At 42.1% G+C, this 27955-nt stretch overlaps 4 protein-coding genes and 2 long non-coding RNA genes across 6 annotated transcripts; all 6 read right to left on the reverse strand.

Annotated features, from left to right (window-relative positions):
- Window positions 1-262: 262 nt before the first annotated feature.
- On the reverse strand, window positions 263-7181 carry tatdn2 (TatD DNase domain containing 2). Its single transcript, XM_026168027.2, has 7 exons — window positions 6971-7181; window positions 4102-4411; window positions 3572-3985; window positions 2391-3386; window positions 2140-2267; window positions 1574-1757; window positions 263-778 (listed from the first exon to the last, which is right to left on the reverse strand). Exons 2-7 carry the CDS (start codon window positions 4399-4401, stop codon window positions 638-640), a joined length of 2163 nt encoding a protein of 720 aa, XP_026023812.2. The 5' UTR covers window positions 4402-4411; window positions 6971-7181; the 3' UTR covers window positions 263-637.
- Window positions 7182-7716: 535 nt separating this feature from the next.
- Window positions 7717-10123, reverse strand: LOC113022540 (uncharacterized). The gene is made up of 6 exons (XM_026168030.2): window positions 10011-10123; window positions 9840-9918; window positions 9689-9737; window positions 9513-9596; window positions 9271-9384; window positions 7717-8333 (listed from the first exon to the last, which is right to left on the reverse strand). Exons 1-6 carry the CDS (start codon window positions 10064-10066, stop codon window positions 8278-8280), a joined length of 438 nt encoding a protein of 145 aa, XP_026023815.1. The 5' UTR covers window positions 10067-10123; the 3' UTR covers window positions 7717-8277.
- A 1853-nt stretch (window positions 10124-11976) lies between these two features.
- LOC145428705 (von Hippel-Lindau disease tumor suppressor-like) lies at window positions 11977-16119 on the reverse strand. Its single transcript, XM_080301282.1, has 3 exons — window positions 15639-16119; window positions 13165-13287; window positions 11977-12769 (listed from the first exon to the last, which is right to left on the reverse strand). Exons 1-3 carry the CDS (start codon window positions 15823-15825, stop codon window positions 12576-12578), a joined length of 504 nt encoding a protein of 167 aa, XP_080157408.1. The 5' UTR covers window positions 15826-16119; the 3' UTR covers window positions 11977-12575.
- A 4268-nt stretch (window positions 16120-20387) lies between these two features.
- Window positions 20388-21612, reverse strand: LOC145428706 (uncharacterized). The gene is made up of 2 exons (XR_013909018.1): window positions 21497-21612; window positions 20388-20559 (listed from the first exon to the last, which is right to left on the reverse strand). It is a non-coding gene; the product is annotated as an uncharacterized LOC145428706 (long non-coding RNA).
- A 126-nt stretch (window positions 21613-21738) lies between these two features.
- LOC145428707 (uncharacterized) lies at window positions 21739-22349 on the reverse strand. The gene is made up of 4 exons (XR_013909019.1): window positions 22237-22349; window positions 22066-22144; window positions 21915-21963; window positions 21739-21822 (listed from the first exon to the last, which is right to left on the reverse strand). It is a non-coding gene; the product is annotated as an uncharacterized LOC145428707 (long non-coding RNA).
- Window positions 22350-23980: 1631 nt separating this feature from the next.
- On the reverse strand, window positions 23981-27955 carry LOC113022541 (von Hippel-Lindau disease tumor suppressor). Its single transcript, XM_026168031.2, has 3 exons — window positions 27475-27955; window positions 25169-25291; window positions 23981-24773 (listed from the first exon to the last, which is right to left on the reverse strand). Exons 1-3 carry the CDS (start codon window positions 27659-27661, stop codon window positions 24580-24582), a joined length of 504 nt encoding a protein of 167 aa, XP_026023816.1. The 5' UTR covers window positions 27662-27955; the 3' UTR covers window positions 23981-24579.

Raw genomic sequence — 27955 nt, forward strand, 5'->3', positions numbered from 1 at the left:
CACTCTTGATATTGTTTAGATTTAAAAAGAAAAAAAAAAGAGCACTTAGACAAATGTGTGTGACGAGCAGGGCGTCATTAAAGTGGAGTAATGGACCGCTCCCGCAGCCCCTCTCCTTCCCTCAATGCAGAATCGGCTTTGTTCAGTGTACACGTTTGCTCCACTGTAGACTATGCTTTCCTGTCTCCGTGCGCTCCTCCATCAGCACCAGTGTTCGCACTGATGACTAATTTAACAAAACATGTCTCAGAGAAAAAAGAAGCACTATTATAAAGACTTTTAATGCATCTCTACTGCATCACACCAAGGCAGCCAAACGTCCAGCAAACCAAACAAGCGAGCAATGTAAAACTACAGAAACACACATAAAAGAAAAACACAAACTGCTTAGAAATTAATCTATAATAACAACGGCATAAAAGAAATATTCAGATAAACAATTATACACTTGGATCTCTGTTAGACAAGAGATATTTTCATTCCAGTCAGGCTTGTCTCCTTTTTCTCTTTCAGGTTGTTTAAAATGAAATTTCTTCTCCACACGTCAACATCCATATATGGAGAATTGACAAATATAAAACAAAAAGAGGAAACGTCTCTCTTCTTTCTTGCCAGTTTACAGCGTTTTCTCTAAAGGTCATATACCATACAGCTGAGTGGTGTTGTTTCGGATGGTGTCAAGGACAGTGGCCATGTCTTCCCCCTTCAGTAGGCTCAGCTCCCGCAGAGTATGGATGCCCATTCCAGGATGGGAAAACTGGCAGACACCTTTCCCAACCTATTAAAGAGCATGACATTCAAAAAGGTCAACATGGAGTCTCATAATAATTAATACCTCAAATATAACAACACGGATATTTGCTTTAAATTCTGATAGTAGTTTTAGACTCAATAGAAATATGTGCCCAGTTTCACTCCACTCTTGGAGGGAAAATTTCGTTTCAGATCAACAAGAGATCAAGCAGTCAAGGAACACAAGAGACAGGCCAACAGGCAGGAGGTTCTTTTCAGAAGCATGGTGGAACAAAAACGTCTCCACTGCTGGATCTGCTGCACACAGTATGATGATGTTGTCTGTTAAAAATCAGCTCTGATGCTTTACATCTGATTCTGATATAGATCAAACTTTCTTTGTTTTCCCAAGACTGTCGTCATACCATTATATACCTTTCATCCTCCTTTATGCTGGTTTAACAAAAAACAAAACAAAAAAAACACTGAACATAACGGTAACAGGATCTTTTGTGATCATATCTTGGTAACATAAGACTGTTCAAATGTTTAATCTGATAGCAAAGTGGGCATTTCTGTGTTGTGATCTGAGACCAAACTCTCTGAGAACTGACCACTTGTTGAGTCTGTGCCACAAAGAATTAAAGATCCTCTGAAGGCAAAAGCAGGTTTAACCAGCACTAGCATGGCGTACCTAATAAACTGTATGACATACCTCTAGTTTGTTCAATAATACATTTCTAATATTTTGCAATTTAAAAAAAAAATGGCAGAAACCTTTTCTTTCATTAATGACACAAGATGTTTGTTTTGGATTTCCCGAGCCTCTATCTACACATACCTGTCTTGGCAGGAAATATGGCGCATCTGTCTCCAACACAATGCGATTCAGAGGGATCTGGGAAACGGCATTCCGGACCTCTGTAGCCCTCAAGTAGGTGATTAGGGCTGTGAATCCCACATACAAATTGGGGAATTCTGCCAGGAAGGGCTCAATCACTGGATAACTGTTTGTAAAACAGTGCCTGGAAAGCACAACGTAATTCAAATTAAAAGTCTGATTAAAGGCACTAAGATTTAAACTCCAAAGGTCTTTAGAGTTTAAAAATCCTCAGGTTGTCAGTTCTGATGTGGAAATGAGCAGAACAGCTGTTGTGTTTCAGACATATTAAATAATTCAAATTCACTTTATGACCGTTTTCTGTTCTTCTTCATCACCATCGAAAAATGACAACTATTACGAGTCAATTACAAAAAGGCTAGTCAGAAATAAAGTGCAAGCCTTTATCTTATTTCTCTAAACTGAAACATTTGAATTTCTTACAAAAAAAATAAGCAATTAATTTTAAGAAGAAGCTATAAAAAGAAAAACTGAGTTTAAAGGGTTTTACTCCACACACAACACACCTATGAATTTTGTACTCCCTGGGAACACACTTCTTCATGATTTTCAGCAGGTCGTCATCTGCATCCCTGCAGTGGATCACCAGAGGTTTCTGCATGGCCACGGCCAAACGCAGCTGCCGCTCAAACACCTTCACAGAGAAGCAGAGAAACAAAACAAAGACCACGACATTCTTATTTTCAATATCCAGGCATACGCTGCTCAAGAAAAACGGAGTCTCAAATTAGAAAATCCACTTCAGATTTTACCTTACCTCTTTCTGCGTTGAGGTGTCAGTAGAGTTTTTGTAGGAGTAGTCCAGGCCCATCTCACCAAAGGCCACGGCTTTTGGATGCCTCATCGCCGTCAGTATATTGCGCTCTTGAATACTCGAGTAGTTTTTGGCAAAATGCGGGTGGCACCCAAATGCCCCCCATACCATGTCTTCAGCCAGCAGACCTTCCCACAGCGCCTCTTTCACCATGATATCTGGGTTGCAGAAGTTTGTAATACAGCCTTGAAACTCTCCAGTGAAGCTACTCTGGTACAGCCTTCGAAAGCTGCTGAACGTCCCGCAGAAGCCAAGTTTTCCATAGAGCATGTCCAGATGGCAATGCGTGTCTATGAAGCCAGCTTCACTGCTTGAGCAGGGGTAGCTGGTCCATAAAGGTTCAGCCCCCAAGGACAGTCTTCTAGGAGTCCAAGTATGAGATGAGGAGTAACCAGGGTAACGCATGCGGAAAACACCGTCCGACTGCCTGCGTGAGGCTGTGGGGTCGAAGCACAGCTTTGACGCTCCCGTATTTGAGTGTCGGGGCAGAGCAAAGGGATCCGATGAATGTCCCCTAATGATGGATGAGCAAATATTGTCAGCCTCAACTGCAGATGCATTTAAAACGCTCACGTGCGGTGAGTGGGGCTGCTTCAGTGAGACAAAAACTTTCCTCTGTGGTGATGAGAAAGGCACCTCCATGTCTTTAGCAGCTGCCTCGAGGGTCCCAGTGGTTTCATTAGAGGGTGTAAACGTAAAAGTGGGAGTTACACCTCCCTCACTATCGACTAAAGTTTGATGTTGATCACAGCTCTGGTCAGATGAGAAACGAGATGAAGAATCTGGTATGTACTCTAGTGCAGGGAGGGCGGAGTCATGGTCCTCAGCTTCCAGCTCATTGTCTGGAGGAAATGGTCTGTCTTGGAAGGTCTTCTCCAGAGAAACAGAGTCCTCACTAACAAACATCCTGGGAAAATCCTCTCCTTCAACCACAAAACGCTGAAAAACAAAATCTTGATTCAGCGCCATGATAATTTTATGGTATGATACATTTAAAAACATTTTAAAATAAAAACTGAAGCTGCTTTAGAATTCAAAAGAATCAGTAACAACCAATGCACAACTAAAACATTATAACAAGAAGAAATGCTATATTACTTTTATTACAAGTTGTAGTTGCTTACCCTTCCATCTGTCTTTGGCTCTGAAGCATCACCTTTGATGTCTGAGTCTTCCAACACCTGCAGGGTGGGCCACTGATCTCCTTTGCTACCGCCTCGGTCCTCAGGTGCAGTGTCATACTGGCTCCAGGAGCTGTTAATATCCACAATGGTTGTCTCAAGGTAGGCTGGACTGGGACGTTCAGTCTGCAGAGGTGAAGACAAGCTGTTCATGTCAGTTCTGATGATATTAGTAGTGCTGCACGTTGTTTTTGTGTTTCCAAGGGCTGCCATCAGTGCCTTCCTGCAGATAGCCTTTAATCCCTCCTCAGGTGTCCTGTCTTTCTTCTTCAAGATAAAAGAGTGGGGTGGAGGTGGTGAAGCTTTCTGGATGTTTTTGGACTCTGGCTGTGCGGCTGAGGTGTTCATAGGTTTGTCCTGTGCCAAATTAACCACAAACAGATAATGTATTCACTGGAACCAAGCAACTTGTGAGACTCAAGATAGATTCAAAACATTCAATCTAAAATTATAATCCAATGGCAAAGGTTTACCTTCAAAGTTTTAAATGTTTCACTGTTTTTTCTGGAAAGCTTCCGCAGCTTAAGTTTGCCTACAGAGGGCAGACTTTCAGAGAGCACCTCGGCTTTTCTCTTGGGAGTATCCAGACTCAGTGCTCCAAGCCGCGCAGATCCTGGAGAATCACTGCAGGGCAAAGTTTCTGAATCTTCATTTTGCGTTATGGTCCGGCAAGGCGGTGTGACTGAGTCAGCGTTTCCACCCTGATGATGTGCTGGTGAAGTGACTGTAGTTCGGAGCCAGCTGAAGGCCACCTTCTTTCTTCTGCTATCCATGTCTAAGATCCTGATCCAAAACGCAGTTAGAAAAGGAATGAACACATCTGGATAAGCTTCTTGATAAAAATGACCACGGACTGGCTCTCATGCAATGATGATCATTTTATTAGCTTCTACACAACATTAACTCTACATAAAGTGGGCCCAACACTGGGTTACCTGGTTAAGAGAATTTCTTAAAAATTCATTCCACAGTAATCATATCTCTCCAATCTTACCAGCTCCTTTTATCAGTGTTGGCACGTTCTTACTGGAAGTTCAGAACAAGGACACCACATTCAGCAGTGGAGCTTCTGCACTGAATGTCATGCAAGCATTTTTATACTCTTATTTGACTTAATGAAGCTCTCCTGTTGTGGTGAAAACCTTTTTTGGTCTACCTATATCTGATTAGCAATTAAAAAGGAGATTGATTAAGAACTAGCCCTGTAATCACGGCTGTTATCATCCTGTTATCACGGCTAGAATTTCATGCTGGCCTAAAAGGATCTGCCCTACAGTGGTTTCGTTCCTATTTGTCAGAAAGGTTTTTTTATGTCAATATGGGCCCCCACAACTCCAAAATAGCCCCTCTTAAATACGGTGTACCTCAAGGCTCTATTTTGGGTCCTGCCCTGTTCGCACTCTATTTGTTGCCATTGGGCTCCATCTTCTCGCGGTACAGCATTTCATTTCATTGTTTTGCTGATGATTTGCAGATTTATCTACCTTTAAAAGCAGGGTCAGACCATTCGCAGCTCTTATTACGCTGCCTTGATGATGTCAAACAGTGGTTGTCATTAAATTTTTTTAAACTAAATGAAAATAAAACTGAGGTTGTCATTTTTGGCAACTTTAATCATATCGACAGCACTCTGGGCACCCTTTCCTCGTATTGTAAAACACATGTAAAAAACCTCGGTGTCTACATTGATGGTTCTTTTAAATTGAATAAGCAGGTGAGTGCAGTAGTTCAGTCCTGTTTTTTTCAGTTAAGACAGCTAGCCAAGGTAAAGCCATACCTTCCGGCTAACGTCTTTGAGCGTGTTATTCACCCTTTTCTTACTTGCAGATTGGACTACTGCAATTCATTGTATTATGGTCTAGATCAGGCCACCATCCATCATCTTCAGATGGTTCAAAATGCTGCTGCTCGCCTGCTAACTGGTACCAAACGGAGAGAGCATATAACCCCAGTTTTAGCTTCTTTACACTGGCTTCCTGTCTCCTACAGGATCCAATTTAAACTTCTACTTTTTGTTTTTAAGTCACTTAATGCCCGAGCCCCTCCTTACCTGTCTGAGCTCTCTGCCTATGCTCCAGGAAAAACCACGAGGTCTAGATCAAAACTAATGTTGTCCATCCCACAGACTAACCTCAAATCCCATGGTGATAGATCCTTCTCTGTGGCAGGTCCTAGACTTTGGAATAGTCTCCCCTTAAATATTAGATCTGCACAAACACTTGAGCAATTTAAATCTTTACTAAAGACACATTTCTATGCCCTGGCTTTTAACACATTATGACCCAAGCATTTTGGTCTTATTTGAATTAGTTTAGTTATTGTTTTAATTCTTTTACTGTCCTTTTGTTTTTTATTGTTATTATTGTATTACATTGTTGCTTTTTAATACCATTTTTATATTGTTAAGCACTTTGTGCAGCATCGGCTGTTTGAAATGTGCTATATAAATAAATTTGACCTTGACCTTGTAAGCAGAAGCAATAATGCGAGTAAATCTATACTTATCAATATTAATCCCTAGGGGCTGATAATTCCCTGCTCGAACCACAGCTCTAAGTGGTCATATGCACTGTTAACCTGGAAAAGGCTCCGGAAAAGCGTGGATGTCTTACTTTATCATCTGACCTTAAACCCTTGTCTTTCAAACTAAGATCACGTAAATCCTAACACTAGCGTGAATATGGGCTTATCATTTCCCTGCACAAATCAATACACATCAACCCCAATACTGCAGCCAAAACTACAACTAAATACAAATGTATGTTTACAAAGAAACAGCTTTTTTCACAGCATTAACAAAAATAATATGGCCTCAAATAAGTTTGAGTATCTCCATCTCAAAGTTCTGCAGAATGAGTAGCCATTCATTCATTAGTTCAGCTCGTCAAACCTATCCCTGTTTATTAATGAATTAACTTGCAGGGTTACTTGTGGGTCTATCTGTTTCTAAGTGCAGGGCTGGGCTCCGCTGGTTGCACCTGGAGGGAATTTTAGGTGATAAAATTATTAGCGGGATAAACAGTAAAACACAGCTTTAATAACCTATATACAGCAGGATTGTGTATTTTTTTAAAGCTGTGACACTAAATTAACCGTGTGAAAGCACTCCGCGGGGGGGAAGCGCCTTGACGGTAAAACTTTGGCAATAACTGTGTGCTAGCTAGCAGCTTGACTGCCACAAAACTCCCGGTCACGAATGTTTGCAAACAATAATCATTACCTCAAAATATTCAATCCAACTAGTTAAATCAATATCACTATAATTATTTGACATTTATAAAACGTTAATCTAGCTAAGCCGCTTGTTTTAAGTAGCACTGCCTGACGTTGAGGAGCTATTACCTGGTGGGTCTCCGCGGTGGAAACGGCAATTAAAGCGTCAACCGGCAGCTTAAACGACTCCTACGGAGATCGGTCTGTAAACAAAAGCACTGAAACGTTTCACTGTCTTCACGTATTATTAATGTATTGAGTTGAACCAAGAAAAGTTTGTTATAAAATTAACCACTAGGTGGCGATAAGAGCGCACATTTAAAAGTTCCTTTGCGCTTTCGTCACACAATCGTGTTAGATCTCGCGAGAATTGTTTACACCGGCTAAAGCAGCAATTACACATTAGTTTTCTCTATATTTTCCTTCCAATGAGCCAGCCTTTCTTGCTTCTTGTTTACGTTACTAATTAAAGTAGTCTTGAAAAGTAGTCCAGTATTCAGTCCAGTCTTTGTACCTGACAATTTTCCGAAAACATTTTTGTCTCTTTGTGAAGCTAGGCTTGATGTTTTGTGTCTGCTACTGAAGACTATAACTTAAAATTTCAGGTTGTTATCTCAAACTTTTGAACAGGGCATCGCAAAAATATCGAAGAAATAACTCAAAAATTACTTTAGAGTTTGAGTTATGTCCAAAGTTTGAGATAATTTTCAGTATTTTTTGGGTTCTGTTTTTGATTTTTATCAGAAGCAGAAAGAAGCTTCCATGTATGATCTATGAATTATTAACACATAAAAAAAAACACGCCTATCTTCAGGAATTTGTAGGCGAGTGTTGTCCTGCACCAAAAGTTCACTTTACCAGAATAACAGGTCAAATTAAAGCAAACCAAAGTTTATTTTTGTGACACAGTGAATTAAACATTTTTAATTTTGTTTTTTTCATTTAAACCTTCCAAAAATGTAAAACAAGCTCTAAAGAGTGTGTGCAAAAATCAGCTGTATTCTGTATATTCACTTAAGAGGCATTTCTGAATGAATTGAAACTAAAGACAAAGTCAACCATAAAAAAGACGAATACAGCGTTTATAGCACAAGGGAATATACAAGATTTTCACTCAACTTGTGAAGGTGATGAGAGGTGAGGCTTAACTTATTAAATTTAAATTTGCCATTATCATTATTACTTATGCTAAAAACAAAATAAAGATGTTTTGCTAAGAGAACTTGAGTAGGCTATATATCAAGTCTCTTTTGGAAATAAAATTTTGTAATTCGCCATACCTCATTACTTGTGCAGAAAAAAATAAGAAAATTAAACAAATTTCTAGAAGTATGTGTATTTCTGATAATACTTCTTTACAGATTTTCAAGTAAGTGCAAGCTCAGCTTTTCAAACTAATGTGGGCATCTTTAGAAGAGGTCTGGTGAACTGTTTCTTCAAACTTTTGGTAATCCCAGAAAGGTTTTATATGCACCCAAGCTGCATCCTTTACCTACAGGAATGAAAAGAAAAAGATGTCAATGTGTAAACTGGTCATGTATCATTATCCTTCCTTATAACAGCATCCCAGTCATGAACATTCCTGTATAAGAATGATCTCTTATACAATCATCTGCTGTGGTGCAGCAGATTTTGATTGTGAGAATCACTTGATTCATTTTATGGTCTGCCATCAAAAATTAGATTCACAATAGAACATAAAATTTTTCTATTGTGAGCATTAAATTGTGAAGACTTTGAGTATCTCATCATCTACTTAATATCATCAAAAGATTCAGGGAATCTAGAGAAATTTCTGTGCACAATGGACACAGCTGAAAAAAAAATCGAATACCCAGATGATGTACTTTTCAGGGAAGGCCTCACCTATTTTAGATAATGCTAAACCATATACTTGATCTACTACAACACCATGGCACCACAGTAGAACATTTAATACATTATGAAACGGAAAATATGAGAAAGAAGACCCAGAATTGCTGTGAAGCTAAAATCCTGTATCAGACAAGGTTAGGACAATATTCCTCCCCCAAACGTTCAACAGCTGGTCTCCTCTGTTCCCAGATGTTTACAGGCTGTTGTAAGGGAGAGGAGCTGACCGTACACATTGGTAAACACAGCCCAGTGTCGACTTTTTTGGGATGTGTTGCTGTCATCAAATTCAAAATAAGCAAATATTTATCTTGAACTGGTAGATTTTTCACAGTTTAAACATTTGATATGTTTTCCATGTTCTGTTGTGAGTCAAATATGAGTTTATGGGATTTGCAAATCACTGCATTCTGTCTTTATTTACATTTTACACAGTGTCACAACTTTTTTGGAACTCGGGACGTCAGTATCACATTAGATAATCCAGCAACACGTGCATGAAAGTTGCAATAAGCAGATTATTGTATGTGTTATATTTTGCTTCAGTCAGTACTAACATGTTGGACTCTTCTCCACAAGCCAGTAGCAGAAGCCCGTCCTAGCGCGCTCATTGAACACATTCCTGTACTGGGACATGTTTCGAGGTGAAACACTGGTTTTTTTTAATGTGCCTAAAGGGAAAAAACATAAACAAAATAAAGATTCAGCAGTGAGACCGATACCTAAATTAAGAGTTCATCACCAACTCTGATGTGACACCTGCTATATGCTCACAAGAGGGAGGGAAGAGAATCATTACCTGCACCTTCGTCTTGAGTCAGGGGAGGTAACGGGCTGCCGGTGGTGCGGTCTAGAGCAGAATTACCTCCATGAGACGGAGCCACTTAAATAAATTATAAAATCAAACACAAATTAGAAATTAGAGACATTTTTCTTGAAAAGGCCAGTTTCTTTTACTTGATTATTCTCACAAACCTGATTCTTTTAACAAGGATGGTGGAAGTGACGCAAAATAAACTGGTACCTATGTGGGAATAACCATGACACCAACTCACAGTAATTTATGATGTAGTAATCTGTCTGCGGCTCTGCAGGTAGGCAGGATTTCTTGTCGTTTTACTCTTACCATTGTTTTCATTTTGCTCCAGTGATCTGTCTGCAGGTGTGGGAAGACAACTGGGTGACTCCTCGGCCAAAATGTTTTGCTGGCGGAGAAAATGAAAAGGATGATGAACTCTGGATCCAAGATCTAATTATTTACAGTTGTGAGAGACGCAGAGAAAAGCTGAGGTCTTACAGCTCTCGCCTGAAACGACCTGAGTGCTGTTTTTTTTCCTTTTCCCCCGCCTGCATGCTCCTGATACACGGCACCCAGCTCAACTCGTTTCACACACACACACACAACAATGTGTTGTGTTACTTTGTCACTTAGCAACATGTCTGGCAACAGTGCCCCTGCTGAGCAAACAGAAGCACGTTATGATTTCAGGTTGTGATCTGTTCCTGAAAGAGGGCATCCACATGTAGGCTGTGAGTGAGATGCTACAGAAGTGCCAACAGCATGAGGTTATTCGGGTATATTACACGTGAAGTCTGAGCAGTGTCATTGCTATTATGATACAATTTTCAAGTATTAATTAAAAAAAAGCCATATCATAAATTAATTTAAAATATAAATGGATACATTTTTGTATTATTAACCAGAAGAGCAACAAATTAGAGACACTAATACATGTAACTCAGTGATATCCTGGTCGTTCCTTTATTTATTTGTTATCCTCACAGAAAGGGAAGCGGGCATGTATGACTGCACACAGAGGAGGTTACGTTGTTCGAGATGTCCTTGAGATGCTCATTGGATGTTTAATTGTTTTGTTTTTGATACAGCATACAGGATTGCATAAATTGCTTTTACACCTGTGTACCCATTTACGCTGTTACCTGTATTAATTATACCAACTTGTTAGAATTCATCTATTCTTGTTTTAAAATGTAAAGAAATGCATTAATTATCTTGGCATTAATTTACACACAGCTCTATTTAAGGTCCCACCACAGCACAACACCTTGATTGTTTTCTTTTTTAGCCATTCTTTTGTAGATTTGCTGCTGAGCCTGGGATTGTTGTCCTGTTGAATGAACCAGTTTGAGTAAAGCTTTACCTGTTGCACAAACAGCCTCACTGGATTCTGTTTTGGTATACAAAAGTGTTCCTGGTCTGTTCAATGACTGCAAGGTACCCAGGTTGTGTGGCTGGACAGTTGGCGTCTGTGTTTGGTTTTCTGGAAATGTGGCACTGTGCATCTCCTCTTTGCTCTCATCTGTCTAAAGGATATTGCTGCAGAAATCTTGTGGTTTGTTTAACTTTGCAAAGTTGATTTTTCTGAGCATTGCACATGTTTTTCAAAGGACTGCATAGACTCTTGTGAAAATGTGCTTTTCGAGGCAGTAAGTTAGGCACAGCTGACTACACTCAGCTAATTGCAGAGATGTGTAGAGGAGAGGATGGTCTGTATGGCATTGGTCTTTGTAATGTTTTAGTAGAGGACACTTCTTTTGACCACGTTGTAATTTTTGCAGCTTTTCTGTTACTGCTGAATCCAATGGCTTATCTCAGCACAGCAAGATCTGTATCTTCAACAGCAATGTGAAAGCAGTGCTTCTGTATGGGTCCGAGACGTGGCGGGTGACCAAGACCACTACCAGTAAGATACAGATTTTCATCAACAAATGCTTGAGACACATCCTCAACAGCAGATGGCCTGAGAAGATCTCAAACACAGACCTCTGGAAGAGAACCAGCCAGAACCCGGTCGGTCAAGACATCAAGAAGAGAAAATGGGGCTGGATAGGCCACACACTTCGAAAACCACTCGACAATGTCGCAAAGCAAGCACTGGACTGGAACCTACAAGGCAAAAAAGGAAAGTGGGGAGACCCAAACAGACTTGGAGAAGATCTGTCGAGAGCGAAGTGAAGGCCGTCGGAATGACGTGGACCCAGCTAAAGAGAGCAGCCCAGAACAGAGTCCGTTGGAGTGGTGTTGTTGCGGACCTATGCTCCCCCAGGAGTCAACAGGAAAATTGAATCCAATGGCTTAGCGGTCACCCTGAAATCTTCTTTTTCTTACAACTATTACTTCCTCACATCCCCTGGACATCCTGTGAAACATAACTGTTATACATTTGCTTTATTTAGAGACAGCACCAACAACTAAAACAGCAATGTAAACTGAAGAGTGTTCCAAGGTATCAAGGTGTCCATCCATTAATAAAACTTGTATATATTTTATTCATTATACAAATAAAACTCTTTTACATACAGCAGCAATGTGTCATCAGGAAAATTATTACAAAGAAGACAGAAAAGAAGACAAAAACAAGAGGATAAGCTCCTCGGTCACAGTATTTTCCCCACATTGGAAATCATCTGCGAGTTAACCTTTATGACAGTCTCACCTGTTCCTAATAACCCAATATTTCTGACAGATTACAGCTACAACAATAGAATACAACACAGCATCCATTTTTGAAGGGAATTGTGCAGGTATGGCAAGATAACCTCATATCAAGCATTACTAATAAGAATATGAACAACACAGATCTCTGAATTCTAATGTGGCTACATACAGAAGATGGATTTATATTACATATAACTCTTACTAAAAAAGGAAAAAACACATTTTCTTCTGTTCAACAACTGTGACAAACAAACAGAAGATCAAACTGAAACTGATTTCCAAAAAATGTGTTTATAGCCGCTGTGAAGTAAGTCCTGTGTTTCATCTTTAAAGTTCTTTACGTTCTCGGAAAGTGCAAGAACATCTGTCCTTATGTGATAAATATCCATTCTGCCTTAATCATCACTCCTCCTGCCCTTGTGTGTTCTCTTTCAGATGTTGGGCTACTCGCTGGTTTATGCGTTGGAGATCTTTCAAAACACTCGGGCGATCTTCGAGCTCCTCGTGGAGGGACCACGCTATTTCCAAGCTCCTGTAGTCGTTTGGTCGCACAAGACGCCGAGTAACCTGAAGAGCTCGATCCTTGAGACTGTAAACTGTGTAAACAAACGCTTGTTAACAGTGTGGGATTTTTTGTCAACTCACAAATCCAAATATAGATCAGTTTGTCTCTAAATTTACCAAAACTTCTTATGCCAAAAGTGAATCAAACAATACTAACATCAGAGTTTCTTAATTAAAACATTACAACATCTGTCACACTATTTTGTGTGGTTTCCCCTGAAAATTGCTGATGAAAAAAAGAAAAACAACTGGTAAAATTTCTATAATATCCAGAGAAACTATTACGTATTTTTTCATGAAATTATCCTGTATGATTTGATCAATATGTCAATCACTCTGTATACTCTGAAACTAGCTTAATGCATACTTACTACTAAATCATAATTGTATGGCACAGAGACTTCAGGTAATATAACTGATGTTTTACCTGGTAAACTGATATTGGCATATGTCACATTTCCACCCCCTGCTGGCTTAGGAAGAAACAGCTCTTTGCTGTTGACCTTGAGAGGGTCATCGGTCTCTGCATCTCTGAACATCCACGGGTGACCTGGAAAAGATACAAGCGGAAACACTGTTTAAGAGTTAAAGCCTGAGGCCTGTACTACGAACAGTTAACCCTGGGTTAACTGCACACTGGGGTGGTGGTTAAATTCCTGTCAGGGTATATCGCCATGATAACTTGCGTTGTCCTTTTGTTGTACCTTTTCGAGATTAGGGATCAACAGGTACAAAATCGCAGCCTAACGCTCACCATAAAATAGCGTAACCCAGAATGGTCCTAAGACCCCACCTACTGTACCAGAGCCACACCACTGTGCCTGCCTCTCTCTCCACATAGCGCTGTCGCCTCCGGTGAGAATCCTGACACCCTTCCCACACCCATCACTTTCATTGCAGACCAGGTTCAGATGCAAATGAGGAGACTCCACTCAGGCAAGTCTGCTGGACCAGACGGAGTGAGTCCCCGCATCCTCAAGGCCTGTGCCCCCCAGCTTTGTGGAGTCTTCCATAAGCTGTTCATGCTGAGTCTGGGTCTGCAGAGGGTCCCAGTGCTGTGGAAGACATCATACCTCGTCCCTGCACCATAGATGGCACGCCTCAGTGGCCCCCAGGACTACAGGACTGTGGCATTGACCTCCCACATCATGAAGACTCTGGAAAGGCTCATCCTGGACCAGCTCCGACCCATTGTCAGACCACATCTGGACCCCCTTCAGTTCGCTTACCAGCCCCGTCTCCGAACTGAGGACGCACTCATCTATCTGCTTAATCGTGTCTACACCCATCTGGACCAGCCAGCGAGCACTGCGAGGGTCATGTTTTTTGACTTTTCCAGTGCTTCCAACTAGGGCTGTGCGATATGACCAAAATCTCATATCCTGATAGACATCATATAATTACATTTTCTGAAAATTCTGTGAATCTCGGGCAGCTCGACTTGCGTGAAGTGTTTCCAGCTGGGCATCGTGTACCTGGAGTCCAGTGTTTTAGCCGATGCATGAAACTATACATTTTTAGACATAAGTTGTAACGGGCCGTTTTCTTTGTGAGTATTTATTACACAGCGTGCTGCGGGGAAAAGCCGCTCTAACCTTTGAGTCTAAGGTTTATTTTCTAGCACCTGGCAGCTGTTGTTTACTTCTCATCCGTAAACTCTCTGCATACTCTTTCACGTGATTCAGTTTATTTTGAAAAATCTCAACAGGATCTTGAGCTTTATTGTGAAAGGTTTATGTGGAAAATAAACAAGCGGACACGTGTTGATTTTACCGTCGTTGTTGCTAACGACAACACATAAAAACAGGCGCTTGTCCGTCCGTAGTGTGGTTATATTAAATATAAGAGAAAGAGAGAACTTTAAGAAATTAATATAAGTTTACAATAGTTAATTTCAGTTTATTTTGCGACACCACAAAACAAACGATAGCGTAAAATGAAACGATAGACGCTCAGGATTTTCTACGAGTCTGTTGTGGCCAGTGCAATCCTCTATGCCGTTGCATGCTGGAGGAGCAGGCTGAGGGTCGCTGATGCCAACAGACTTATAAACTGATCCGTAAGGCCAGTAATGTTGTGGGGATGGAGCTGGACTTCGTTAAGGTGGTGTCGGAGAGGTGGATGTTGTCCAAAATAAAGACAATGTTGGATAATACTTCCCACCCACTCCATGACACGCTGGTCAGTCACAGGAGCCCGTTCAGTGAGAGGCTGAGAGTACCAAAGCACCACTGAACGACACAGGAAATCACATTTTTTCAGCACTATATACATATGAACAGTATAAAGAGAAAAATATATATAAAATGTACAAATATACAAGAGTAATGCTTGAAAGGTGATACTATTTCATGATTTTCGTGATACAATTCTAGGTTCAGTTTCCAAGACATGGCTTATTATTTTTATTATTATTATCATTATTATGAATCTCGGTATTAAAAGACAGACAAAAATACTAAAACATATTATTTAAACAAAGAGAAAAACCTCCAATCAACCCGTCAGTCAGTACAAGGATCAAGACAGAATTAAGCACATATCAATAAGAGCTGGCAACACAGATGATAATCAAAGCAACTGAAAGCTGACTTCCAGTCTGTAAAGACATCATATGTAACAGACCTGCATAAAAAGAGGTCTATATGTGTGTGTGTGTGTGTGTTTGTAGTAAACCTAATCCTAGACATCCATCGTTTTCCTTTAGTCTGGGCTGGGTTCTTCTCTGAGAAAGCTGCGTTCAGGTGATACCAGCATTCCGAGAAAACTCATTGCTTTTTTACACAAAACAAAGCTTCTCTAGAAATACCTGAGTAAGCACCCTTGCTACAATAAAGCTACAAAGAGCCACTTGTTATCTAATCGCTTTATGCACTAGTAACGTGCAAGCAGCCGTCTTACCGACGTAAGTGTTCATCCTCAGTCCAGTCCCTGGTTGTATGTCATTGTAAGGATGCGGTTCTCCCTGGTAATTTATCCACAAAGGCCGTACGACACGGGGACTATGGTTATAAAACAGCACTTTAACTGGTATCTGACTGTTCAGGGAACGAACCAGAAGAAGAGTCTCCTCTCTTTCTTGAGGCATTGGAGCTAAATAATGCTAAACTGTTATCGCAGCGAGAGTCGCGTTCTGTAGCTAACGCTAGCAAGTAGCTCCCTAAATGTTTACAATCGTCCGAGACGGCAGCTACTCGAAATTATAAAAATCGTATCAGTTAATCTGTCTAGTCGCTTACTTATCTTATAAAACAGAAAAAGTTAAAAACATTTTTAAACGCCGCAGCGAGAAAACTACTTCTCAACTAGTTTGTTTACAATCACTTTTCCGGTCGAAAGTGTGGAACGTTGAACTGTTCTGATCTCTGATTGGTCGTGACATGCAGTGGCAGCTCCAAGTGATGCGTTCAGGACGCGTTGTACGTGGACTGTCAGACTCTCACACACCTCCACCTAGAAAATAAATAAAAGCGTATATATATTAAAAAAAAAAAAAAAAAAAAAAAAACACCCAGCACGCCCCTGCGGGCGGTTTATCCTTCAAACTCGGGTCCTCTACCAGAGGCCTGGGAGCTTGAGGGTCCTGCGCAGTATCTTAGCTGTTCCCAGGACTGCGCTCTTCTGGACAGAGATCTCCGATGTTATTCCCGGGATCTGCTGGAGCCACTCGCCTAGCTTGGGAGTCACCGCACCTAGTGCTCCGATTACCACGGGGACCACCGTTACCTTCACCCTCCACATCCTCTCGAGCTCTTCTCTGAGCCCTTGGTATTTCTCCAGCTTCTCGTGTTCCTTCTTCCTGATATTGCTGTCATTCGGAACCGCTACATCGATCACTACGGCCGTCTTCTTCTGTTTGTCTACCACCACTATGTCCGGTTGGTTAGCCACCACCATTTTGTCCGTCTGTATCTGGAAGTCCCACAGGATCTTAGCTCGGTCATTCTCCACCACCCTTGGGGGCATCTCCCATTTTGACCTCGGGACTTCCAGGTTATACTCGGCACAGATGTTCCTGTACACTATGCCGGCCACTTGGTTATGGCGTTCCATGTATGCCTTGCCTGCTAGCATCTTGCACCCTGCTGTTATGTGCTGGATTGTCTCTGGGGCATCTTTACACAGCCTGCACCTGGGGTCTTGCCTGGTGTGATAGACCCCAGCCTCTATGGATCTTGTACTCAGAGCTTGTTCTTGTGCTGCCATGATTAGTGCCTCGGTGCTGTCTTTCAGTCCAGCTTTGTCCAGCCACTGGTAGGATTTCTGGATATCAGCCACCTCCTCTATCTGCCGGTGGCCGTGCAGGGGCCTGTCCTTCCATGATGGTTCCTCGTCTCCCTCCTCTTTCTTGGGTTTCTGCTGCCTGAGGTATTCACTGAGCACTCGGTCAGTTGGGGCCATCTTCCCAATGTATTCTTGGATGTTCCTTGTCTCATCCTGGACTGTGGTGCTGACACTCACCAGTCCCCGGCCCCCTTCCTTCCGCTTAGCGTACAGCCTCAGGGTGCTGGACTTGGGGTGAAACCCTCCATGCATGGTAAGGAGCTTTCTTGTCTTTATGTCAGTGGCTTCTATCTCCTCCTTTGGCCAGCCTATTACCCCAGCAGGGTACCTGATCACGGGCAGGGCGTACGTGTTGATGGCCCGGATCTTGTTCTTACCATTCAGCTGACTCCTCAGGACTTGCCTGACCCTCTGCAGGTACTTAGTGGTTGCAGCCTTTCTAGCGGCCTCTTCATGGTTCCCATTTGCCTGCGGGATCCCCAGGTACTTGTAACTGTCCTCTATGTCTGCAATGTTGCCTTCTGGTAGTTCAATCCCCTCAGTTCTGACTACCTTCCCTCTCTTTGTTACCATCCGACTACACTTCTCCAGTCCGAACGACATTCCAATGTCATTGCTGTATAGCCTGGTAGTGTGGATCAGTGAATCGATGTCTCGTTCACTCTTGGCATACAGCTTGATGTCATCCATGTACAGGAGGTGGCTGACAACTGCTCCGTTCCGTAGTCGGTATCCGTAGCCAGTCTTGTTAATGATCTCACTGAGGGGGTTCAGGCCTATGCAGAACAGCAGTGGGGACAGAGCATCTCCTTGGTAGATCTCGCACTTGATGGTGACTTGTGCTATGGGCTTGGAGTTGGCCTCTAGTGTTGTACGCCACATCCCCATTGAGTTCCTGATGAAGGCTCTTAGGGTCCCATTGATCTTGTACAATTCTAAGCATTCCAGTATCCAGCTGTGGGGCATTGAGTCATAGGCCTTCTTGTAATCAATCCAGGCAGTGCACAGGTTGGTCAGTCTGGTCTTGCAGTCTCGGCTGACTGTTCTGTCTACCAGTAGCTGGTGTTTTGCGCCTCTGGTATTCTTGCCAATTCCTTTCTGTGTCCCACTCATGTATTGACCCATGTGCCTGTTCATCTTAGCCGATATGATGCCTGACAGGAGCTTCCATGTGGTACTGAGGCAGGTTATTGGTCGGTAGTTGGAGGGGACCGGTCCCTTCTTGGGGTCCTTGGGGATCAGGACTGTCCGACCTTCGGTTAGCCATTCCGGGTGTCTCTCGTTAACTAGCAGCTGGTTCATTTGTGCTGCCAGACGCTCGTGGAGTGCAGTCAGCTTCTTTAGCCAGTAGGCGTGAACCATGTCGGGCCCTGGTGCTGTCCAACTCTTCATACTGGAGACCCTTTCTTGGATATCTGCCACTGTGATGGTTACTGGACCCTGTTCAGGGAGGTCGCTGTGGTCTGCCCTCAGATCCACTAGCCACTGAGCATTGCCGTTATGGGTTGCGTCCTTCTCCCATATGCTCTTCCAGTATTGCTCCGTCTCCAGCCTTGGTGGTGCTGTTCTCTTATTATTGTTCCCTTGCCACTGAGAGTACACCTTTGCTGGTTCTGTGGAGAACAGCTGGTTTATTCTCCTGCCTTCTATCTCTCTGGTGTACCTCCTCAAGCGGCTGGCCAAGGCTGTGAGTCTTTGCTTGGCAGTTTCCAAGGCCTCAGGTATGGACAGCTTACTGTATTTCTTATGCACCTTCTTTGTCGCACCTTTCTGCAACTCCGTTAGTTGGCTAACCTCCCTCCGTGCTACTTTGATCTTGCCCTCTAGCCTCCTTCTCCATGGAGGGTACTGCCCCTTGTGGCTGTTCAACTTGTAGCCAAGCATCTCACTGATCACTGCTGCCGTATTGTAGATCAGCTTGTTAGTGTCAGTAATCGTGGTTGTAGGTATTGTCCGTAGTGCTGCATTAACATCATCTAGCAGACCTTCTGAGGGTACTTCACGTAATCTTGGTAACCGGCTACGGGGGATACAGGTTTCAAGCTTGGCCATTATCCTATTTTTCAGGTCAGTTCCTCTCGCACTCAACGATCCTTCTCCTATCGCACTTGGGGCTATGTACCCAATCTCGGGTGGGGGTGATGATATCTCCCCCCTGACCTGGCGTCCTGACTCCTCCTTGCCGTAGCATTTGTGTTGTACCTCGTCAATCTCTAGCTGTGAGAGCAGTCCCTTCTTTCGAATGTTGGAACACTGAGCTACTAGTTGTTTCGCCGTCATTGTGGATGTTGGGTATTGAAGAATCCATAGGTCCGTCATCCTATTCATGTAGCCCCTTCCGCCGGGGTTACTTGCGTAGTAGCATTCCAACAACGCCCTGTTTTCGTCTCTTGCCCACGATGCCTTCTTGTTCCAGTAGCCCACTTTTCGTCAGGGTGCCCTGGTTCCTCAACACCTGACGCGGACCTTGTTGATCCGGGCGACGTCCGAGCCGGCATGCCTTCATATTTATCTGTCTCGCTCATGTCTGCGGTAGGCTCGCTTAGCATAGGGGGTCTAGCCTTAGGACCCTTACTGGATACAGACGCCCCAGGCAGGAATCGAACTTGCGATCCTGGGTTCCAAAGGCACAGTAGAAACCTTCCAGATTAACACCAGACAGCATTCGCAAGCTGAACTCGACTGCAGGAGTAAAGCTTCCATTCGCCTTCAATATTATTTGAGGTTTAAGCAGGTATACAGAAATAAGCCACATTGCAGTTACTTCTATGGAACAGAATCTTCTTTTCAACAATATTTTATCATGGGAAATTACGTTTTGACTTTTGTTTGTTTGCATAAAATAAAAATATTCAATTTTTCCTTCATTTCAGATACTTTTCGTCAACATCGAAGGTCTTCAATCACAATGAATGACAGTGACTTTGTGGAGGCACAGGATGTGCCAAGAGATGAGAGTCTGGCCAAGGTGGAGATCGCGCTGCTCACGTGTGGACGAAAGGTGCAAACGCATAGAAAAATCTCCGTTTTCAAAAATACCCGGGTACGTGTGGACGTAGCCTTAGGGGCATTTCTGAATGAATTGAAACTAAAGACAAAGTCAACCATAAAAAAGACGAATACTGCGTTTATAGCACAAGGGAATATACAAGATTTTCACTCAACTTATGAAGGTGATGAGAGGCGAGGCTTAACTTATTAAATTTAAATTTGCCATTATCATTATTACTTATGCTAAAAACAAAATAAAGATGTTTTGCTAAGAGAACTTGAGTAGGCTATATATCAAGTCTCTTTTGGAAATAAAATTTTGTAATTCGCCATACCTCATTACTTGTGCAGAAAAAAATAAGAAAATTAAACAAATTTCTAGAAGTATGTGTATTTCTGATAATACTTCTTTACAGATTTTCAAGTAAGTGCAAGCTCAGCTTTTCAAACTAATGTGGGCATCTTTAGAAGAGGTCTGGTGAACTGTTTCTTCAAACTTTTGGTAATCCCAGAAAGGTTTTATATGCACCCAAGCTGCATCCTTTACCTACAGGAATGAAAAGAAAAAGATGTCAATGTGTAAACTGGTCATGTATCATTATCCTTCCTTATAACAGCATCCCAGTCATGAACATTCCTGTATAAGAATGATCTCTTATACAATCATCTGCTGTGGTGCAGCAGATTTTGATTGTGAGAATCACTTGATTCATTTTATGGTCTGCCATCAAAAATTAGATTCACAATAGAACATAAAATTTTTCTATTGTGAGCATTAAATTGTGAAGACTTTGAGTATCTCATCATCTACTTAATATCATCAAAAGATTCAGGGAATCTAGAGAAATTTCTGTGCACAATGGACACAGCTGAAAAAAAAATCGAATACCCAGATGATGTACTTTTCAGGGAAGGCCTCACCTATTTTAGATAATGCTAAACCATATACTTGATCTACTACAACACCATGGCACCACAGTAGAACATTTAATACATTATGAAACGGAAAATATGAGAAAGAAGACCCAGAATTGCTGTGAAGCTAAAATCCTGTATCAGACAAGGTTAGGACAATATTCCTCCCCCAAACGTTCAACAGCTGGTCTCCTCTGTTCCCAGATGTTTACAGGCTGTTGTAAGGGAGAGGAGCTGACCGTACACATTGGTAAACACAGCCCTGTGTCGACTTTTTTGGGATGTGTTGCTGTCATCAAATTCAAAATAAGCAAATATTTATCTTAAACTGGTAGATTTTTCACAGTTTAAACATTTGATATGTTTTCCATGTTCTGTTGTGAGTCAAATATGAGTTTATGGGATTTGCAAATCACTGCATTCTGTCTTTATTTACATTTTACACAGTGTCACAACTTTTTTGGAACTCGGGACGTCAGTATCACATTAGATAATCCAGCAACACGTGCATGAAAGTTGCAATAAGCAGATTATTGTATGTGTTATATTTTGCTTCAGTCAGTACTAACATGTTGGACTCTTCTCCACAAGCCAGTAGCAGAAGCCCGTCCTAGCGCGCTCATTGAACACATTCCTGTACTGGGACATGTTTCGAGGTGAAACACTGGTTTTTTTTAATGTGCCTAAAGGGAAAAAACATAAACAAAATAAAGATTCAGCAGTGAGACCGATACCTAAATTAAGAGTTCATCACCAACTCTGATGTGACACCTGCTATATGCTCACAAGAGGGAGGGAAGAGAATCATTACCTGCACCTTCGTCCTGAGTCAGGGGAAGTAACGGGCTGCCGGTGGTGCGGTCTAGAGCAGAATTACCTCCATGAGACGGAGCCACTTAAATAAATTATAAAATCAAACACAAATTAGAAATTAGAGACATTTTTCTTGAAAAGGCCAGTTTCTTTTACTTGATTATTCTCACAAACCTGATTCTTTTAACAAGGATGGTGGAAGTGACGCAAAATAAACTGGTACCTATGTGGGAATAACCATGACACCAACTCACAGTAATTTATGATGTAGTAATCTGTCTGCGGCTCTGCAGGTAGGCAGGATTTCTTGTCGTTTTACTCTTACCATTGTTTTCATTTTGCTCCAGTGATCTGTCTGCAGGTGTGGGAAGACAACTGGGTGACTCCTCGGCCAAAATGTTTTGCTGGCGGAGAAAATGAAAAGGATGATGAACTCTGGATCCAAGATCGAATTATTTACAGTTGTGAGAGACGCAGAGAAAAGCTGAGGTCTTACAGCTCTCGCCTGAAACGACCTGAGTGCTGTTTTTTTTCCTTTTCCCCCGCCTGCATGCTCCTGATACACGGCACCCAGCTCAACTCGTTTCACACACACACACACAACAATGTGTTGTGTTACTTTGTCACTTAGCAACATGTCTGGCAACAGTGCCCCTGCTGAGCAAACAGAAGCACGTTATGATTTCAGGTTGTGATCTGTTCCTGAAAGAGGGCATCCACATGTAGGCTGTGAGTGAGATGCTACAGAAGTGCCAACAGCATGAGGTTATTCGGGTATATTACACGTGAAGTCTGAGCAGTGTCATTGCTATCATGATATAATTTTCAAGTATTAATTAAAAAAAAGCCATATCATAAATTAATATAAAATATAAATGGATACATTTTTGTATTATTAACCAGAAGAGCAACAAATTAGAGACACTAATACATGTAACTCAGTGAATTCATCTATTCTTGTTTTAAAATGTAAAGAAATGCATTAATTATCTTGGCATTAATTTACACACAGTTCTATTTAAGGTCCCACCACAGCACAACACCTTGATTGTTTTCTTTTTTAGCCATTCTTTTGTAGATTTGCTGCTGAGCCTGGGATTGTTGTCCTGTTGAATGAACCAGTTTGAGCAAAGCTTTACCTGTTGCACAAACAGCCTCACTGGATTCTGTTTTGGTATACAAAAGTGTTCCTGGTCTGTTCAATGACTGCAAGGTACCCAGGTTGTGTGGCTGGACAGTTGGCGTCTGTGTTTGGTTTTCTGGAAATGTGGCACTGTGCATCTCCTCTTTGCTCTCATCTGTCTAAAGGATATTGCTGCAGAAATCTTGTGGTTTGTTTAACTTTGCAAAGTTGATTTTTCTGAGCATTGTACATGTTTTTCAAAGGACTGCATAGACTCTTGTGAAAATGTGCTTTTCGAGGCAGTAAGTTAGGCACAGCTGACTACACTCAGCTAATTGCAGAGATGTGTAGAGGAGAGGATGGTCTGTATGGCATTGGTCTTTGTAATGTTTTAGTAGAGGACACTTCTTTTGACCACGTTGTAATTTTTGCAGCTTTTCTGTTACTGCTGAATCCAATGGCTTATCTCAGCACAGCAAGATCTGTATCTTCAACAGCAATGTGAAAGCAGTGCTTCTGTATGGGTCCGAGACGTGGCGGGTGACCAAGACCACTACCAGTAAGATACAGATTTTCATCAACAAATGCTTGAGACACATCCTCAACAGCAGATGGCCTGAGAAGATCTCAAACACAGACCTCTGGAAGAGAACCAGCCAGAACCCGGTCGGTCAAGACATCAAGAAGAGAAAATGGGGCTGGATAGGCCACACACTTCGAAAACCACTCGACAATGTCGCAAAGCAAGCACTGGACTGGAACCTACAAGGCAAAAAAGGAAAGTGGGGAGACCCAAACAGACTTGGAGAAGATCTGTCGAGAGCGAAGTGAAGGCCGTCGGAATGACGTGGACCCAGCTAAAGAGAGCAGCCCAGAACAGAGTCCGTTGGAGTGGTGTTGTTGCGGACCTATGCTCCCCCAGGAGTCAACAGGAAAATTGAATCCAATGGCTTAGCGGTCACCCTGAAATCTTCTTTTTCTTACAACTATTACTTCCTCACATCCCCTGGACATCCTGTGAAACATAACTGTTATACATTTGCTTTATTTAGAGACAGCACCAACAACTAAAACAGCAATGTAAACTGAAGAGTGTTCCAAGGTATCAAGGCGTCCATCCATTAATAAAACTTGTATATATTTTATTCATTATACAAATAAAACTCTTTTACATACAGCAGCAATGTGTCATCAGGAAAATTATTACAAAGAAGACAGAAAAGAAGACAAAAACAAGAGGATAAGCTCCTCGGTCACAGTATTTTCCCCACATTGGAAATCATCTGCGAGTTAACCTTTATGACAGTCTCACCTGTTCCTAATAACCCAATATTTCTGACAGATTACAGCTACAACAATAGAATACAACACAGCATCCATTTTTGAAGGGAATTGTGCAGGTATGGCAAGATAACCTCATATCAAGCATTACTAATAAGAATATGAACAACACAGATCTCTGAATTATAATGTGGCTACATACAGAAGATGGATTTATATTACATATAACTCTTACTAAAAAAGGAAAAAACACATTTTCTTCTGTTCAACAACTGTGACAAACAAACAGAAGATCAAACTGAAACTGATTTCCAAAAAATGTGTTTATAGCCACTGTGAAGTAAGTCCTGTGTTTCATCTTTAAAGTTCTTTACGTTCTCGGAAAGTGCAAGAACATCTGTCCTTATGTGATAAATATCCATTCTGCCTTAATCATCACTCCTCCTGCCCTTGTGTGTTCTCTTTCAGATGTTGGGCTACTCGCTGGTTTATGCGTTGGAGATCTTTCAAAACACTCGGGCGATCTTCGAGCTCCTCGTGGAGGGACCACGCTATTTCCAAGCTCCTGTAGTCGTTTGGTCGCACAAGACGCCGAGTAACCTGAAGAGCTCGATCCTTGAGACTGTAAACTGTGTAAACAAACGATTGTTAACAGTGTGGGATTTTTTGTCAACTCACAAATCCAAATATAGATCAGTTTGTCTCTAAATTTACCAAAACTTCTTATGCCAAAAGTGAATCAAACAATACTAACATCAGAGTTTCTTAATTAAAACATTACAACATCTGTCACACTATTTTGTGTGGTTTCCCCTGAAAATTGCTGATGAAAAAAAGAAAAACAACTGGTAAAATTTCTATAATATCCAGAGAAACTATTACGTATTTTTTCATGAAATTATCCTGTATGATTTGATCAATATGTCAATCACTCTGTATACTCTGAAACTAGCTTAATACACACTTACTACTAAATCATAATTGTACGGCACAGAGACTTCAGGTAATATAACTGATGTTTTACCTGGTAAACTGATATTGGCATATGTCACATTTCCACCCCCTGCTGGCTTAGGAAGAAACAGCTCTTTGCTGTTGACCTTGAGAGGGTCATCGGTCTCTGCATCTCTGAACATCCACGGGTGACCTGGAAAAGATACAAGCGGAAACACTGTTTAAGAGTTAAAGCCTGAGGCCTGTACTACGAACAGTTAACCCTGGGTTAACTGCACACTGGGGTGGTGGTTAAATTCCTGTCAGGGTATATCGCCATGATAACTTGCGTTGTCCTTTTGTTGTACCTTTTCGAGATTAGGGATCAACAGGTACAAAATCGCAGCCTAACGCTCACCATAAAATAGCGTAACCCAGAATGGTCCTAAGACCCCACCTACTGTACCAGAGCCACACCACTGTGCCTGCCTCTCTCTCCACATAGCGCTGTCGCCTCCGGTGAGAATCCTGACACCCTTCCCACACCCATCACTTTCATTGCAGACCAGGTTCAGATGCAAATGAGGAGACTCCACTCAGGCAAGTCTGCTGGACCAGACGGAGTGAGTCCCCACGTCCTCAAGGCCTGTGCCCCCCAGCTTTGTGGAGTCTTCCATAAGCTGTTCATGCTGAGTCTGGGTCTGCAGAGGGTCCCAGTGCTGTGGAAGACATCATGCCTCGTCCCTGCACCAAAGACGCCACGCCCCAGTGGCCCCCAGGACTACAGGCCTGTGGCATTGACCTCCCACATCATGAAGACTCTGGAAAGGCTCATCCTGGACCAGCTCCGACCCATTGTCAGACCACATCTGGACCCCCTTCAGTTCGCTTACCAGCCCCGTCTCCGAACTGAGGACGCCATCATCTATCTACTTAATCGTGTCTACACCCATCTCGACCAGCCAGCGAGCACTGCGAGGGTCATGTTTTTTTACTTTTCCAGTGCTTCCAACACCATCAGGCCGACCCTCCTGGGAGATAAGCTGACAGCGATATAGGTGGATGCTTCTCTGGTGTCCTGGATTGTTGATTACCTGACCTCAGCAGAGATGATGAGACAGAGTACCGGGCTGTGGTCGACTCCTTTGTCCCGTGGTGTGAGCAGAATCATCTTCAGCTTAACGTGGCAAAGACCAAGAAACTGATCGTGGACTTCAGGAAGACCAGGAAACACTTGACCCCTGTTTCAATCCAGGGGGTCAATGTTGACATTGTGAATTACTATAAATACCTCAGAGTATACATAGACAATAAACTGGACTGGGCTAAAAACACCACAGCACTTTACAGGAAGGGCCAGAGTCGCCTCTATTTTCTTAAGGCGACTGAGGTCCTTCAACATCCGCCGGACAACACTCAGGATTTTCTACGAGTCTGTTGTGGCCAGTGCAATCCTCTATGCCGTTGCATGCTGGGGGAGCAGGCTGAGGGTCGCCTCATGCTAACAGGCTTATAAACTGATCCGTAAGGCCAGTAGTGTTGTGGGGATGGAGCTGGACTCCGTTAAGGTGGTGTCGGAGAGGTGGATGTTGTCCAAAATAAAGACAATGTTGGATAATACTTCCCACCCACTCCATTACATGCTGGTCAGTCACAGGAGCCCGTTCAGTGAGAGGCTGAGAGTACCAAAGCACCACTGAACGACACAGGAAATCAGTTTTTCAGCACTATATACATATGAACAGTATAAAGAGAAAATATATATAATATGTACAAATATACAAGAGCAATGCTTTAAAGGTGATACTATTTCATGATTTTCGTGATACAATTCTAGGTTCAGTTTCCAAGACATGGCTTATTATTTTTATTATTATTATCATTATTATGAATCTCGGAATTAAAAGACAGACAAAATACTAAAACATATTATTTAAACAAAGAGACAATCATTAAAATTACACAAAAGACCTCCAGTCAATCAGTCAGTCAGTACAAGGTTCAAGACAGAATTAAGCACAAATATCAATAGGAGCTGGCAACACAGATGATAATCAAAACAACTGAAAGCTCACTTCCAGTCTGTAAAGACATCATATGTAACAGACCTGCATAAAAACAGGTCTATATATATATGTGTGTGTGTGTGTGTGTGTTTGTAGTAAACCTAATCCTAGACATCCATCGTTTTCCTTTAGTCTGGGCTGGGTTCTTCTCTGAGAAAGCTGCGTTCAGGTGATACCAGCATTCCGAGAAAACTCATTGCTTTTTTACACAAAACAAAGCTTTAAATCTCTAGAAATACCTGAGTAAGCACCCTTGCTACAATAAAGCTACAAAGAGCCACTTGTTAGCTAATCGCTTTATGCACTGGTAACGTGCAAGCAGCCGTCTTACCGACGTAAGTGTGCATCCTCCGTCCAGTCCCTGGTTGTATGTCATTGTAAGGATGCGGTTCTCCCTGGTAATTTATCCACAAAGGCCGTACGACACGGGGACTATGGTTATAAAACAGCACTTTAACTGGTATCTGACTGTTCAGGGAACGAACCAGAGGAAGAGTCTCCTCTCCTTCTTGAGGCATTGGAGCTAAATAATGCTAAACTGTTATCGCAGCGAGAGTCGCGTTCTGTAGCTAACGCTAGCAAGTAGCTCCCTAAATGTTTACAATCGTCCGCGACGGCAGCTACTCGAAATTATAAAAATCGTATCAGTTAATCTGTCTAGTCGCTTACTTATCTTATAAAACAGAAAAAGTTTAAAACACTTTTAAACGCCACAGCGAGAAAACTACTTCTCAACTAGTTTGTTTACAGTCACTTTTCCGGTTGAAAGTGTGGAACGTTGAACTGTTCTGATCTGTGATTGGTCGTGACAT

The sequence above is a fragment of the Astatotilapia calliptera genome, chromosome 5, assembly GCF_964374335.1.
Source record: "Astatotilapia calliptera chromosome 5, fAstCal68.1, whole genome shotgun sequence".
Taxonomy (NCBI): Eukaryota; Metazoa; Chordata; class Actinopteri; order Cichliformes; family Cichlidae; genus Astatotilapia; species Astatotilapia calliptera.